Source organism: Macaca nemestrina, unplaced genomic scaffold (assembly GCF_043159975.1).
Source record: "Macaca nemestrina isolate mMacNem1 unplaced genomic scaffold, mMacNem.hap1 Scaffold_116, whole genome shotgun sequence".
Taxonomy (NCBI): Eukaryota; Metazoa; Chordata; class Mammalia; order Primates; family Cercopithecidae; genus Macaca; species Macaca nemestrina.
In genome coordinates, this window is record NW_027257599.1 from 177507 (window position 1) to 194535 (window position 17029).

At 40.7% G+C, this 17029-nt stretch overlaps 1 protein-coding gene across 13 annotated transcripts in view; it reads right to left on the reverse strand.

Moving 5' to 3' along the window:
• Positions 1-16378, reverse strand: part of LOC139361244 (disco-interacting protein 2 homolog C-like) — a 65052-nt gene extending 48674 nt beyond the window's left edge. For 11 of the 13 annotated variants that reach the window (XR_011618804.1, XM_071089822.1, XM_071089823.1 and 8 more), the window contains exons 1-2: positions 14761-16378; positions 13580-13705 (exon numbers count right to left, since the gene is read on the reverse strand). Coding sequence is in view for 12 of the 13 variants with exons in the window: in XM_071089822.1 (XP_070945923.1) it covers positions 13580-13601 (22 nt within the window). In the remaining variant the exon portion in view is untranslated. The remainder of the gene's footprint in view (positions 1-13579; positions 13706-14760) is intronic. The other 2 variants (XM_071089820.1, XM_071089821.1) reach the window with 2 other exon arrangements.
• Between the last annotated feature and the right edge of the window lie 651 nt (positions 16379-17029).

Sequence of the window (17029 nt, forward strand, 5' to 3'; positions counted from 1 at the left end):
CCATGCAGCTCTCTAAGGATCAAGACGCTGATGATGGTAACAGGAGGGAAAGCAGAATGTGCCTCACATAGAGCGGCCCCTCCACCTCCCCGTTTTCCTCTGGGGCACACAACAAACCCTCATGTTACATTTTGCACTCAAATCTATTCACCTTTACACTATTCGTTTCTTATACATTGTCATTATTGATTTTTCTATCTGTACAAATTGGATATCTTGGATTATGAGAAAATACATCCCTTTTTTCACTATAATTCGCGAGAACATTTTTCATTTAATAACTTTTCATGCAGCACCAAGGTTTTTGGGAATAAATTGCTGCTGTATTTGTTAAACTTCAACGTAAGAGTGACACTCAGAATCTTACCTACAAGTGAGTGATGGGAGGCGCTGGCTCAGGTGAGCAGCTCCAGATCATTGGGTGAGAGAAGGAGTCACAGCAAATAATCTTAAGACACTGGTTTGCTTCTTAAAAGACAGTAAGGGCAAACAATATTCACACTTATTACCACTGTCACATGACTTACGCTGTTTGGGAATTTTTTAAAAAGTTTACTTGTTAGACAAGCAATAATATTAGGAGCCTGAAAATTCTCTATCATCTTGCTTTTTTTTCTTTTGAGACAGAGTCTTGCTCTGTTGCCCAGGGTGGGGTGCAGTGGTGTGATCTCTGCTCACAGTAACCTGTCACTCCCCGGCTCAAGTGATTCTCTTGCCTCAGCCTCCCAAGTAGCTGAGATTATAGGCAAGTGCCACCATGCCTGGCTCATTCTTGTATTTTTAGCAGAAACGGGGTTTCACCATATTGGCCAGGCTGGTCTCGATCTCCTGACCTCGTGACCTCATGATCTGCCTGCCTTGGCCTCCCAAAGTGCTGGGATTACAGGCATGAGCCACTGCGCCTGGCCGACCCTGCCTTTTAAGAAAACTTACACAATTTATATAAAAGTAAAAGTAAAACTGACACAGCCTTGAGACTTTTGAGAAAGGTACACAACCAGGTGTCCATTTGGAGCACAACCATCTCCCCAGAACGTCTTCTCAAAACCCTTTCCAATCTTTCATTCCTCACTCCCACCTACCTTTTCCAAGAAACCTGCAGAATAATGTGATATAGACACTCGACAGAATAGCAGCAAACCAAGCAAGCAGCATATGAAATGGATGATACAGCATGACCAGTGGTGACTAGAATTACACACCATGGGGACAGGAAGTCAGGTTGATTTAACATTCAAAACTGAATTAATGTCATACGCGGTAAAGAATTACGGAGTAGAACCGCGTGTTAACCTTAGAAGACATAGAAAAGTACTGACAAATTCAAGAGAACGAAACTCAACAAACCATGAATAGAAGGCAATTTCCTCAACCTGTTAAAGTACATTCATGAAAAGCCACAGCTAACATTGTATTTAATGGTAAACAATAGAATACGTTTTCCCTAAGATGGAGAACAAGACAAAGATGTCCCCTCTTGCCACTTTTATTCAACATTATCTGGCAGGTTCTAGCTGGTGAAATAAATTAACAAGTTTAGTAATAAAGACATCCAGATTAGAAAGGAATAAAAGTGTCTTTATTCATAGATGACCTGACTTTGGCATGTAGAAAATGGCAAGAAGTACACCAAAAATTACTAAAACAAAGTTTGATGGGATCATAGGACACAAGATAAAGATATACATATACTAGCAATAAAAAACCTGAAAATAAAATTAAGAAAATCGTTCCATTCACAATAGCATCAAAAGCAGAAGACATTCAGCTGAACTTCTAACAAAAAGGTGCAAAATGTGTACAATGACAACTATAAAACATTACGGAGAGACATTAAAGATCCAAATAAATGGAAGCTAAATAAATGGAGGCAGATTCATGATCGTGAATTCGAAAACGCAGCATTATCAAGACAATTCTTCCAAAACTGTTCCATTAATTCAAGGCACTGCCTAATAAAATCCCAGAAGGCTGTGTGTGAAATGGAAAGCTTATTCTCAATTTTATCTGGAAATACAAAGGACCTACAATAGCCAAAATAAATTTGAAAAAGGGAAACAATGTTGGAAGACTTCACTATCTGATTTCAAAACTTTACATAAAGTCATAGTTATTAAGGCAGTGGTATTCGCACAAAAATAGATGTATACATCAAAGGAACAGAATTAAACTCAGAAATAAAGCCTTATATTTATGATTAATTTATTTTTGACAAAGGTCTCAAGACAATTCAGTAAAAGAAAGGTAGTTTGTTTTTTCAACAAATGTTGCAGTGGCAACTGGGTACCCACACACCAAAAAGAAAAACCGTGGGGGAAAGAATCCCCCAAACCAAACGAAAACAAAAATCCGACTTAGATCTTTACTGCACACACAAAAATTAACTCCAAATGGATCACAGACCTAAATGAAAGAACAGTAAGACCATGACACTTCTAAAACTCCCAAAGACACAACCCATGAAAATTAGTGAAATGGACTTCATTAAAATAGAAAACTAGTAAGTTTTAAAAGATGATTATCTCCCTATAACTAATGTAACAAATTACCTTGATCTTAGTGGCTTATAACAAGACAAATCTATTATCCTATTGATGAAGAAGTCAGAAGTGTAAAATCTAAGTGTCAGCAGAACTACGTTCCTTCTGGAGGCTTCAAAGGAGAATCCATTTCTTTACCTTTCCCAACTTTTAGAGGCCACCTGTGTCCCTGACTCATGGCCCCTCTTCATCTTTAAAGTGCATCAATCCAGTCTCCAGTTCTTTTCTCTTTTAAGGACCTTCTTGATTACAGTGGGTCTACCTACTTAAACCAGGATAATGGTCCCATCTCAAGATCTTAAATTAATCAGCTGCAAAATGCCTTTTAACCACTTCAGACAACAGGTTCATAAGTTCTGGGGAATAGGACCTGGGTATCTTGGGGGAAAGGCTTTGTTCTGTCTGCTACATAGTAGTTTGTTCTTTCACTGAGAAACGTTACATCTGTAAAACTCTTATATTCAGATTGCATAAGGCACCTGTAACCCATAAGGTGACAACCAACCCATTTACAACATGAGCAAAAAATCTGAACATTTTACCAATATATACAAATGGCTATGAATAGGAATTAGCACATTAAAAGCTAATAAGCACATTAAAAATGCTTAGCATCATTCATTGTTGCAAAGTAAATACACAATGATATACCATTCCACATCAATTAGAATGACAAAAATAAAAATAACAGTAACTATTGGTGGTGATGATGTGGAGAAACTGGGATGAGCATATGCTGCTGGTGGAAATGTGAAATGGTGCAGTTATTTTGTAAATAATTTGGCAGTTTTTAAAAAGCTAAACCTAAACTTACAATAAGACTCAATCATGCTACTTGGCATCCACTTAAGATAAAAGAAATTATATGCATACACAAAGATATGTACATTAATGTCAATGGCAGCTGAATATGGAAACAATGAATAACCAACTGGTAAATGAATAAACAGAATGTGTCATATCTATCAAATAGAATATAAATAAATAATAAGAAATAAACTACTGGTGCATGGTACAGCAAGGACTTCAAAACAGGTAAAGGAGGCATAGAGAAGTGTGTACATTGTATGATTTTATATCATAAAATTATAAGATCATAAAAAAACCAAAAACCATAAAATCAGAGTAAAATATTCTATGATTTTATATTCTAGAAAATTTAGAGTGCACTGTTATGATTTCTAGGGTTCTTTTCCGTAGAGCTAACCTTTCATCTGATATCCTTTGCAATCAGCCAAGTACATTCTTTAGCACGTTTATAGTGTAGTTCTGCTGATAACACATTCTCTCAGCTTTCATATTTGGGAATGTGTTGTTTCACCCCTGTTTATAAAGGAGATTTTCCCTGGATATGAGTTGACAGGCCTTTCTCCTGCTTTTAGTGCTTTAAAAAAATGTCTTTCCATGGTCTTCTGGTCTCCACTGTATCTTCACAGAAGTCACGCGTTTTTGAAATGCTTCTCTGGTATGTAACGTGTCTTTTCCTTCTGAGTCCTTTCAGGATCTCCTCTTAATCTTGGGATTTCAGTACTTTGGCTATCATGAACTCGGATGTGCTTCTTGTTATACTTGTTCTGCTTGGAGTTCACTGAACTTCTCGGGGCCGGACACAGGTGTTTGACATCAATCTGAGAAAATTTTGACTCCTTTTTTCAAAGGTTCTTGCTCTTCTCTCTCTTTTCCTTCTTGTATTACAAGTATATTGACGTATCACAGGAGCTTGAGGTTCTGTTGGCTTTCCTTTCATTTTGTTTCTCTGGGCTTCACTTTGGTTAATTCCTTTTCATCTCCCTTCGAGCCCACAGACTTCATCTTCCTTCTCCAACCTGTTAAGCCCATCAGCGCCATTTCATCTCAGTGTCATATTTTCCAGCTTCATAGTGATGTCTCATGTATACCCTATATATGCACAGCGTCTCCTATCATGGACATTGCCTACCAGACTGGTACATTTGTCACAACTGATACTTCTACAGTGAAACATCATTACCACTCCAACTCCATCATTCACATCAGGGTTCATTCTTGGTGTTGTACAATATATGGCTCTGGACAAATGCATAACATGTATCCACTATTACAGTATCATACAGAGATCACGTGATACTAAAAACTCTCCTGCTCTGCCTATTCATCCCTGCCTCCCCCTGGCAACAACTGATCTTCTTACAGTCTCCATAGTCTTGCCTTTTCCAGGATGTTGTAAAGCTGGAATCATACAACAACCTTTTCAGATTGCTTCTTTCACTTAGCAATATGCCCTTTAAGTTTCCTCCGTGTCTTTTCATGGATAGCTCATTTATTTTCAGCCTCAAATAATATCCCATTGTCTGGATGTACCACAGCTCACTTATACATTCACCTACTGAGGGGCATTTTGGTTGCTTCCAAGTTTTGACAACTATGAATAAGGCTGCTCTAAATATCTACTTGCAGGCTTTTGTGTGTAGACATAAGTTTTCAACTGCTTTGAGCAAATGCCAAGGAGTGTAATTGCTTTATCATATGGTAAGAGTATAGTTAGTTTTGTAAGAAACCACCAATCTGTCTTCCTAAAGGCTGTTCTATTTTTATTAAGACCCGCCATGAATGAGAGAGAATTCCCACAGCTCCACATCTTCACAGGCTTTGGTGTTGATAGTGTTCTGGATTCTGGTGTAGTGATATCTTACTGTTGCTTTCATCTGCATTTCTCTATGACACGTGATGTGAAGCATCATCTCATACGTCGATTTGCCATCTCTATATCTTCTTAGATGAGGCATCTGTTAGTCTTTGACCCATTAATGTGATGAATTACGTTAATTGGCTTTTCAATGTTAAACCGGCTTTGGATACGTGAAATTCCATGTGGTTTTAGTGCACAATTTTTGCTAGATTTGCTAATATTTTATTGAAGATTACTGCATCTATGTTCATGAGAGATGTTCTGTAGTTTTCTTGTAATATTTTGTTATTAAAATGGTATTTGATATTAAAATGATGCTGGCTCTATAGAATGAGTTAAGAAGTATTCCTCAGCTTCTATGTTCTGAAAGAGATTGTAGATAATTGGTATAATTTCTTCTTAGATATTTGGTAGAATTCACCAGTGAACCCATCTGGGCCTGGCACTTCCTGTTTTGAAAGGTTATTAACCACTGATTCAATTTAACAGATACAGGCCCATACAGATCGTTTCTTCCTGTTCAAATTTTGGCAAATTCTGTCTTTAAAGAAATTGGTTCATTTCATCCACGTTATCAAATTTGTGGCCATAGAGTTATTCATAATTTTTATTATCCTTTTAATGTCCATGGGATCTGTAGTTATGTCCCTTATTTCATTTCTGATATTGGTAATTTATCTGCTGTATTTCTTTTTCTTGTTAGAGGCTTACAGATTTTCTCTCAAAGAACCAGCTTTTGGTTTCATTGATTTTTCTCTACTGATATTCTGTTTTCAATGTATTGATTTCTGCTCTTTCATTATTTGTCTCCTGCTTAGAATTTAATTGGATGTTCTTTTTCTAGTTTTCGAAGGTGGAAGCTGATTGATTTTAGGTCTTATTTTTAACGTATGCATTTAAATCTATAAATTTCCCTATAAACATTACTGTCACTGCAGCTCACAAATTTTAACAAGTTTTCATTTTCATTTACTTCAAAAAATTCAAAGAAATCTTCAGGTTTCTTCCTTGAACAATGTATTATGTATAAGTGTACTGTTTAATATCCTAATATATTTTCCAGTCGTCCATTATTGATTTCTACTTTACTGTGGTTGAGAACATACTTGTTTGATTCCTATTCTTTTAAATGTGTTAAGGTGTGTTTAATGGACCACAACATGGTATGTCTTGGTGAATGTTGTGTATTCTGCTGCTGTTGGAGGAAATAGTCTATAAACTTCAGTTATATACAGTTGACTGAGGATGCCGATTTCAATTTTGTCCTTACTGCTTTTCTGGCTACTGAATTGGTCCATTTCTGATAAAGGGGTGTTAACGTCTCCAACTATAATAGTGGGTTAATTATTTCTCCTTGAAGTTTATCAGTTTTTACTTTGGAATTCTGATACTTTGTTAGCAAAAGTACATTTAAGGATTGTTACATCTTCTTGGAGTATTGACCTCTTTATTACGTAATAGTCATCTCTGGTAACTTTCCTTGATGTAAAGTCGACTCTGTCTAAAATTAATATCACCACTTCCATTTTTCAAAATGAGTGTTGGCCGGGCACGGTGGCTCATGCCTGTAATCCCAGCACTTTAGAAGGGCAAGGCAGAATGATCACCTGAGGTCAGGAGTTCAAGACCAGCCTGGCCAACACGGTGAAATCCCATCTGTACAAAAATAGAAAAAATAAATAAATTACCCAGGCATGACGACAAATGCCTGTAATCCCAGCTACTCGGGAGGCTGAGGGAGAATCACTTGAACCTGGAAGGCAGAGGTTGCAGTGAGATATCAGGCCATTGCACACCAAAAAATTAGTGTTAACATTTATATCTTTTGCCATCCCTTTACTGTTGATCTATATGTATGTCTTTATATCTAAAGTGGATTTCTTATAGATAATATGTAGTTCGGTGCATTTGGACTGACATTGAAAGTAATAATATACAGTTGAATTAACATCTACCATATTTGTTACTATTTTCTATTTGTTGCCCTTGTTCTTTGTTTTTGTCTTTCACTTTTTTTTCCTTGTGGTCTTTATTGAGCATATTCTATGATTTATTTTCTTTCCTTTCTTAGCATATCAGTTACTTTTTTTTTTTTAAGTGGCTGCCTTGGAATTTGCAATATAAATTTACAAGTAACCCAAGTCCACTTTCAAATGACACTACACTGGTTTCTTGATAATGCAAGCACACTATAATAACAAAATAACCCTAATTCCTAATTGCTCTCTCCCATCCCTTGGGTATCACTGCTCTCATTCATTTCACTTATATTTAAGTGTGTGTATATGACATATACATAAGCATATAATACAGTATATTTACTGTCGCTATTATGAATGAACTGTTAAGTTAGGTCTGTTAAGAAAAATGAAAGATTTTCTTCTACCTTCACTATTTCTTCTTTAATGCTTTTTGTTTTTCTATTTATTTTTTTAAACAGACAAGGTCTTTCTCTGTTGCCCAGGCTGGAGTGGAGCAGCATCATTATAGCTCACCGCAGCCTTGAACGGGATCCTGGGCTCAAGAAGTGACCCGTCTCAGCCTCTCAAAGTAGCTGGCACTATAGGTGTTGGCCACCACGTTTGGCTTTTTTTTAATGAGACAGAGTCTCACAACGTTGCCCAGGCTGGTCTCAACTAAGCGGCCTCCAGCTCTACTCCCATCTTTGCCTCCCAGAGTGTTAGGATGACAGCTGTGAGCCCTGTAAACAGACTGTGCTCTTCCTTTCTTTGTGCACAGCTGAGTTACTGACCTCTACTATTTTCTCTAGAGAACTTTGAACATTTTTTGCAAGGCAAGTCTACCGGCAACAAATTTTTCAATTTTTGTCAGAGAAGGTCTTTTCTTTTTCTTCACTTTTGAAAGATAATTTCACAGAGTATAGACTTCTAGGTTAATGGAATTTTTTTCCTCTCAATAGTTTAAATACTTCACTCCACTTCTTGCTTTCATGGTTTTTGAGGGGAAGTTGAAAATAATTCTTATCTTTGATCCTCCATAGGGAAGGAGATTACTCTGGTTTCTTTGCTTTTTAATCTTTGATTCACCATAGTTTCAATATTTTATGCCCAAATAGAGTTTATTTTTGTTTTGTTTTTGTCATCATCGTTTTTACATTTATCCTTCTTGGTGTTTCTTGAGCTTCCTGGATCTATGGTTTGGTGTCTGGCATTAATCTGAGGAAATTCAGCTATTACTGTTACAAATATTTCTTCTGTTCCTCTTTCTTCCCCCTTGTATTACCGTTATGCATATTTTATGCCTCTGTGGAAGTCCCATAGTGCTTGGATACTCCGTTCTTTTTTGCTTTTCAGCTCTGGAGGTTGGAGTTGGGTATTTCCCTTTCTCCCAGGTCAGAAGGCTCTGATAAAATCCCACCAGGTTAGTCTCCACTTAACTAGCTTCTCAGGAAGGTGGACCTAGTGAAGAGTGCACTTGCGTATTGAAAAATGATTCCTATTCTCTTTCCCCTGTAGTAAGTATGAGGGGATTTTTCTCTGATGTTTACTTCGAGAACCTGATTGAGCTTCTGATGATACAACTCACAAAAGCATGAGACCCATATGCACAGGCCTCCTGGAGGTTTTAACTCTCAGACGTGGCCACACCTCACCACAGCAATTTGTCAATTCCAGTTCAGGGTTTCCAATCCCAGCGTGGGTTCCTTGGAGCATTGTGCTCCAGTGTATGGTGATTCATCTGCTTTACCTGTCCAGCCAATCTGGGGACAGTGGCTTGCCGGTGACCTCACGTCTCTTGCAGGTTTAAGAAGAGCTGCTGATTTTTCAGTTTGCTCAGCTTTTTACCTGTGAGGAGGGAGTGACAATTCTCAAGATTATCGTGTACAGAACCTGAAATTCCCCAACTCCATTATAGTGAAAAGTGTCTTCCCTTCCTCTGGCTCAAGAATTAAAATATTTTCATTCTCTGACACGCTGTACTCTGATTCCCTAAATATTTATAATTGCAGATTTAAAAACTCAGTTTTCTGCTGTATCAGACATGTAGACTGGCACTTTCCAACAGAATTATGAGAGTCCTGTTATAGAACTTGAAACCTTCCTTGTAGCCTCATAACCTTCCTTGTAGCCTCATATAAATATATAAACAGGTATAATTAATTTTACTGGTATATTTTTAACTCAAAATGCTCATGCTATACTTGCAATAAGAAATACAAATAGGCCGGATGCGGTGGCTCAAGTCTGTAATCCCAGCACTTTGGGAGGCCGAGGCGGGTGGATCACGAGATCGGGAGATCGAGACCATCCTGGCTAACACGGTGAAACCCCGTGCCTACTAAAAATACAAAAAATTAGCCAGGCGTGGCAGCGGGCAGCAACTTGGGAGGCTGAGGCAGGAGAATGGCATGAACCCGGGAGGCGGAGATTGCAGTGAGCCGAGATCACGCCACTGCACTCTAGCCTGGGCAACAGAGCTAGACTCCGTCTCAAATTAAAAAAAAAAAAAAATACAATATTTTCTATTTTTTTTATTAACTGGCATGTCTTTCACGCAGCAAATCCAGTTCAGACCAGGCACACGTCATGTGCTCAGCCGCCGCATGTGGTGAGTGACAGAGACCATCCTGCATGTGTGTGCACTTTTTACTGCCTTTTTCTTGACCACAGATTCTACCCCCCGTTTCTCTGTGTATGCGGTGATTATTTGCTGAATATTACACATTGTGGGTAACTTGTTGAGCACACTCAGGATCCCTAACCTCCCTCTGAAGCTTTCCAGCTCTTGTTTTAGCAGTTAGCACAGGCACGGCTGGGTCATCGTGACATGGGCAGGCTTGGTTGGATTCGCTGTTGGTGTGAATCTGTGGAGAGCTCCCATCCTGCACCCACTTGGGTCTCCCCCTCCTGGACGTGGTAAGATGGCCATGCTCCGCCCACACCTGAGCTCTCTCTGATCTCCCCCTCCCGGACATGGTAGGACGGCCATGCTCCGCCACACCTGAGCTCTCTCTGATCTCCCCCTCCCGGACATGGTAGGATGGCCATGCTCCGCCACACCTGAGCTCCCTCTGATCTCCCCCTCCTGGACGTGGTAGGGTGGCCATGCTCCGCCACACCTGAGCTCTCTCCGAGCTCCGCCTTCTGGATGTGGTAGGATGGCCATACTCCGCCCACACCTGAACTCTCGGCACCACGGTCTGCAGGTGTTCTCCAGAGGGCAAGTGTACTGTGGGTGCATCTCATTCATTCTCCTGCCCTCGCCCTCAGGTTCTGGCTGGTACAGCTGTGGTCACAGACTAAAAACAGCCACCTCATTCGTTTTGTGCAGTTTTACAGTTGTTTAGGGCAGATGGGTGATTTGGGTCCCTGTTCTCTCATCATGGCTAGAAGTAGTTTTGGCAAATTATTCTTTTATCTTTACATTCGGAAACTAAAGGAAAGTTTCACCCATAGAATACTAGCGTTGCGACAATCCTAATGAGAGTTTCTCCAGAAACTAGGATCCAGGTCAGCAGCCAGTCATTTCATAGAAGATAAACTTCAAGAACATTCTCTGAAGGGCAATGAAACTGAGTAAGATCTAACCACTGTTACCAACAACCAAGAAAAATAGGTAAGAAAATGCAGCTAAGATTTGGATCAAGTAAGTACGGTAATAAACATGCAAACTATCGCTAAGCACAAATAGGCTGGGAGTAAAAAATTTTTATGATATTGACATTTACGATTTTACAAAACTGCCCCATATGATATATCAAGAGGACTCCTGATGAAAATTTACAAAGGATGCTTTATGGCTTATATAAAACTGTTGGTCAAATCCAAATATTTCACAAAAATAACATTTCAAATAATATTCTTTTATATTTTGCAGACATCTGTACAAGGAGGTTATTCATCACACATGACCCAGTAACATTTGTCAGCGGTTGGATTCAATACGAGAAATAAGCAAATAACCGTAACCGCACTGTTTCTTCCATTTCAAAGTCTTTTCTCTTATACAAAGTGGTCAAGAAAAATGCCCGTTGCCTTACATACTGGTTAGTGCCAAAAATTTGGTTTAAAATATTTCAACCCTTGAAATATTTTACGTCCATGTTGTTAGTTACACAAAGAACACATACAAATACAATTATTTTGCCATAAGTTTTGGCAAATTATAACCATTAACTAAACAAACAGGAGTAAGCATGTTATTTTTGAGATAGGGTCTTGCTCTGTTGCCCAGGCTGGAGTGCAGTGGCACGATCATGGCTCACTGCACCCTGATCCTCCCACTCCAGCCTCCCGAGCAGCTGGGACCACAGGCACACACCACCATTCCTGGCTGATTTCTGTATGTTTTGCAGGGATGGGCTTTGGAATGTTGCCCAGGCTAGTCTCAAATGCTGGGAACTCAAGCAATCTGCCTGCCTTGGCTTCCCAAACTGCTGAGGTTAGAGGCATGAGCCACCATGCCTGGCCTAATCATTTTTAAAGAGTCTGCATTTATTATCGTTATTTTTTTCTAATTGAGATGGGGGTCTTGCTCTGTTGCCCCGGCTGGAGTGCAGTGGTGCCATCTCAGCTGACAGCAACCTCTGCCTCCCGGGCTCAAGTGATTCTCCCACCTCAGCCTCCCAAGTAGCTGGGACTACAGGTGCACACCACCAGGCTCAGCTAATTTTTTGTACTTTTGGTGAAGACAAGATGTACAAAAGGCATTTCTGTACATTTTGCCATGTTGTCCAGGCTGACCTTGAACCCTTGGGCTCAAGCCATACACCTGCCCTGGGTTCCCAAATTACTGGAGTTATAGGCATGAGCTATCGTGCCCAGTCCTTCATTAGGTGCTGTGGCTTAATATTAAAATAAGGAAAGGGAGGAGCCCAAGGGAGCACGTTGGCAGAAAGGGCTCCCTTGTCAACAACTTGCTAGCATGGCATTCACTCCCTTGCCTGGCTGGCACTGCGTTCTTTAGATGAAGAACACGTTATGTGTCAATGAGAAACAGAAACAACATAGGAACACCCTGTCTCTACAAACACTTAAAAATTAGCTGGGTGTGGTGGCGAGCACCTGTGGTCCCAGCTGCTTGAGGTTGAAGTGGGAGGACCGCGTGAACCCAGGTGGTCACAGCTGCAGTGAGCCAAGAGCTGCCATCATGATGCTGAATTCCAACCTTGGTGACAGAGCAAGACCTTGTCTCAAAACAAAAAGCAACGAAAACCCAAAATGATGCACTCTAAGTTCTGTCCTTTAAATTCCAGTACCTTCATTTGTAAAGGTATGTAAAGGTGAAACTCAGGAGCTGCCTGTAGTAATGTGGACGTACGCTTGACCTCAGCTCTGATCTGAAGCACGTCCTTCTGTCTCACTGCTTGCCAAGACTAAGCTAAATTTCAGAAGTAAAAATACTCCCGAAAATGTTGTACATTTTCAACTATTCGTATTGTACCTTAAGTTTCTTTGGTATTGGAGCGAAAATACTGGGTCATTTAAAGTGATATGTAGCTTCAACGTGGGATGTAAGGTGATTCAGGTCCTTTGAGAAGACAAGCTTGCAACAACGGCATGAATAATGTTGGAATCAAAATCACAGAAACTAAACACCAAATAGCATAGGTTCAATCCGTGTCTCTAACAAGTATCTGGATAACTAAACTTTCTGCTTTACTTGGGTGTGAAGATCATGAAATGTAGTTTATAATTATTTGGGCAGAGAAAAGAGAGAATTGGGGTAGTTATGTAAAATTCAAGATTAAAGAAAAGCAGTATTATATAGCAGAAATATAAATTGGCTATTACCTTCAGTAATTTAGATCAGGGGTTGGCAGGTCCCTGCACCAAATCTGGTCCGTTGTTCTTGTAAATAAAGTTTTATTGGTACACAGTCATACGCACTTGCTGTCACCCATGGCTGAGGGCAGAGTTGAGTGGTTGTGAGAGACCTTATGGCCTGCAGGAACTAAAATACTAGCTGGCACCTTGCAGGCAAAGTTTATGACCTGATTCGGGTAGCTGCCTAAACTGTCCAATTCGCTTGTTCTAAAACAATCCAACAATGTAGCACACTTATCTGAAGATTTGAGAATATGCATGCAACAGCCTAATCAGAAGAAAAGTCCAATTCCACCCATAGGGTTACAAACTCTTCCCTTTTCCCTACAAGGAATTAAATGAATAAAACTGTGTGAGATTTTACTGGTATGTATCATATGTATCAATCTTGATGAAAAGTTAAAAATGTGTATTTATACAGATACATAGTGTTACTTTTCATGCACTGTTTTCGGACTTCTGGTTCACAAAATCTGCATTTCTGCACCATGATTTTGAAGGCAAAAACCCAACTTCTGGGCTAGCGGTCAATTCTGAGGCGCCCAGCATGTTCAGGAGGCAGCGTCGGGGAGCGTGTCCCTTACCTGGAGGGGTGTAGGCGTCCATGGAGGTCTACACGACCAGGGACCTGCGTTTGGAAGGCATAGGCACCGCCATCTTCTGCTCTTTGTGTCTGGCCAGAGCCGCCTGGACAGCTTCCGTGTGGACGTCTGAAATGGAGAGAGCTCAGTCACTCAGTGCTCAGCTGAGGTCCCAGAGGCCAAGCTGCACCCTCCTCTCTGTCCCCACAGCACGGTTCATCCACCTTCTCAAACTCACCAACAGATGGGTGGGTGAGGAAACAAAATCAGTGTTTACAGTTCCATAAAGACATTAAAATTTATTCACAGACTTTTAATTATTCATTTTATTACTGTAGAATCCATATCCGCAAGCAAACACTGGGTGTAAACTGCACTGAGATTTTTCTTTTTAGGGTGAATGCACCTTGATCTTTGGAGATTCTTTGTAGGTCACACGTTTGAGCCTCCAAATCCTTTCACTGTACCGTTGAGAGGCGTGTGCACGCCTCGCACCCCAACTCACACAGCCACGGTCGCAGCTCAGCTCAACACCGGCCATGGGCCAGGACTGTGTTGGCTATGGATATGGTTTGGCTGTGTCCCCACCCAAATCTCAACTTGAATTCTACATCCCAGAATCCCCATGTGTCGTGGGAGGGACTTAGGGAGAGGTAACTGAATCACTGGGTCCCGTCTTTCCTGTGCTATTCTCGTGATAGTGAATAAGTCTCATGAGATCTGATGGCTTATCGGGGTTTCCGCTTTTGCTTCTACCTCGTTTTCTCTTGCTGCTGACATGCAAGAAGTGCCTTTCGCCTCCCACCATGATTCTGAGGCCTCCCCAGCCATGCGGAACCGCAACGCCAACTAAATCTTTTTCTTCCCATTTTCGGGTATGTCTTTATCAGCAGCATGGAAATGGACTAAAACAACCATTAAGACATTTTGTGGCTATTAACCCATTACATTAATTCCACACATTCACTGAATGCCTTCTCTGTAAGTCCCTACGGGATGGGGTCGCAGTGGTGATAAGGCAGACAGTCTCATGGCATCTCACGCAGGCCACTTCTTAAGGGATGAGACAAGTGATAGATGGGCTAGAGAATTAAAGCAGAGACAGATGCAGCAGCAACTCCAAACTGTGAAGCCAGGGAAGAACCCTCTTAACACAGAATCAGAACAACAGGAATGAAACATACCAGCTGTCAAGACGAGAATCTTCGAGACACAGGCAAAAATCCGCTCAAAGGCCCTAAACTGTCAGTGAGAACGGTGTTAGCAGAATAAAACCACCACCACCAAAAATGGCCAGCGTGAGTGAAGACGAGTTGGGGCAGTTTTCTCTGAAGCTGCGAGAATGATCCCACTGAAAGAGAATCAGACGTGGCTTTCTGGCTTAAAACCCCCAAGCTGCCACCTGAGACAGGACCCAGACCCTCAGCATCACGCCCACAAGCAGCTCATCGCACTGCTTGGTCTTGTCAGCCTTTGTGCACACTTCTCTCCCTAACTAGATAAAGAGCCTGGTCATCTGGCCACTATTTCTAATTCCCAGGTCAAAAACCATTATGTGACTGACTTGGCTCATGGCCGAAAACTGAAGGGATCAATGAGGTGACAGTCCAGTCACTTCCACAAATCGCTTTTTGTTTTGCATATTCTCCGTTTTAAACTTTTTGGATGTAATTTCAAAGACACAGAAAATCTGCAAGACCAGCGTAGTGAATTTCCACATAACTTACCAGGCTCAACTTAGGCCCAACTGCTCCTATCTTACATCACTGCTTTCCCCCCTCCCCCATGAATTTTCTAAGTCAAATGAAAATAAATATCAGATACTATATCCTTCCATACCTAAATGTTTCAATGTATTTCCTAAACACAAGGATATGCTCTCATATTCACTTTCCTCAAGATCCGGAAATTTAACTGTCATATACAAAGTTCACTTTCAAATGCTGTCAACTGTCTCCATAATTTTCTTACTTTGTCTTCTTCTACGATCCAATCCAGGATGATGAATTGATTTGTCATGTGATTTTTACCCGTCCAGCATCCAAGTTTCTCAGGTTTTGTGTTTCCTGAAATTGGAAATGTTAAAGAATACAGGTCAGTTATTTCACAGCTTGTCCTTTATTTTGGTATCTTCCGGACTAGACTCAGGAGTATGCATTTTAGCAGGGACACCGCAGAAGTCTGTCTTACGTGACAATGTTAACATCGGCAACTCAGTGAAGGTGGTGCTTAAGTGCCTCCAAAGCAAAGATGCTACTTCTCGCGTTGAAATTAAGATTTGGGAGGAGACACCCTGACACTATGTGCATATTCTGTTTTCCATGAATTCTCCACTACTAGTTTTAGTATCCACTGATTTCCTGTCATTCCTTCCAAATCATTAGATCTTCCATATTCACTGAAAAATAATTTTATCTTTCAGCATTCATTTACATATGTCCATATATACTCACGGAGTCTGGCTTCGTGGGTTATGATTCATAGTTACAATGGTTTGTTCTGTTGCTCAACTGGTCCCAGATTTGACACCGGATTCCCCAGCCCTTAGACCAGGGCTCCTTCTAGTGAAGAACGGAGTTTGGAAGCTAAGAGTGGGCACCGGGTGCTGCTGGGCATTGCCGGCAAGTAGAACACACACACGCATGTACACGCATGTGCACCCACACCCATCCACAGGCACTTCTATCCCTGTCTACATCTGTCGGGAGCCACCAGCTGATACTTGTACCTCCTGCTGCAACCTAATCCCACGTGATCCATTCCAGGCTTTGGCCTTTTCTTATTTCTACCTCTTACCAAGAAAGAAACATTAAGCTTATTTGCTTAAGTCTGGAGATACAGAAATGCTTTCAGAATTGCTATCTAATACCACGGTGAAAAATCTATCGAGTTCAGTGCTCATTTGTAATTATTTTTTCATTGTTTTTTTGGAAGGTAGGGAGTACAAAGTATACACAGTGAAATGTTCAGATCTTGAGTACACTTGGCGCATTTCGATAAATGGAAATCTATTACCCTAATTAAATCTTTTGCATCAAAGTTCCCACAAGTCCCCTCCCAGTCAATCCCAGCCCTCAAGAGACAGCCACTGTTCATTCTCGAGGAGTGTTCTTGGCGCTCTTCCGTCACCCGAGACTCGCATAGATTCTCCATTGTCACATGGACTCCACGGCGTGGTGTTCACTCTCTGCTCAGTTCAAGGCTCCTGGAACTCATCCCCGTTGTCTGTTTTGGTTTCAGCATTTTGTACGTTTTTCCTGCTGGGAACTAGGACAATGTATGAATATATCAGAATTTGCTCATGTTTCTCCAGATGAGAGAGATTTATGTTGTTTCCAGTTCTTGGCTATGACAATTTACTCTGGAGATAATGTGCATTCTTTTACAAGGACACACATTTTCTGCTCTCCTTGGTGAACGTCTACAGCATACCTGCTGGGCCATATGGTAAGT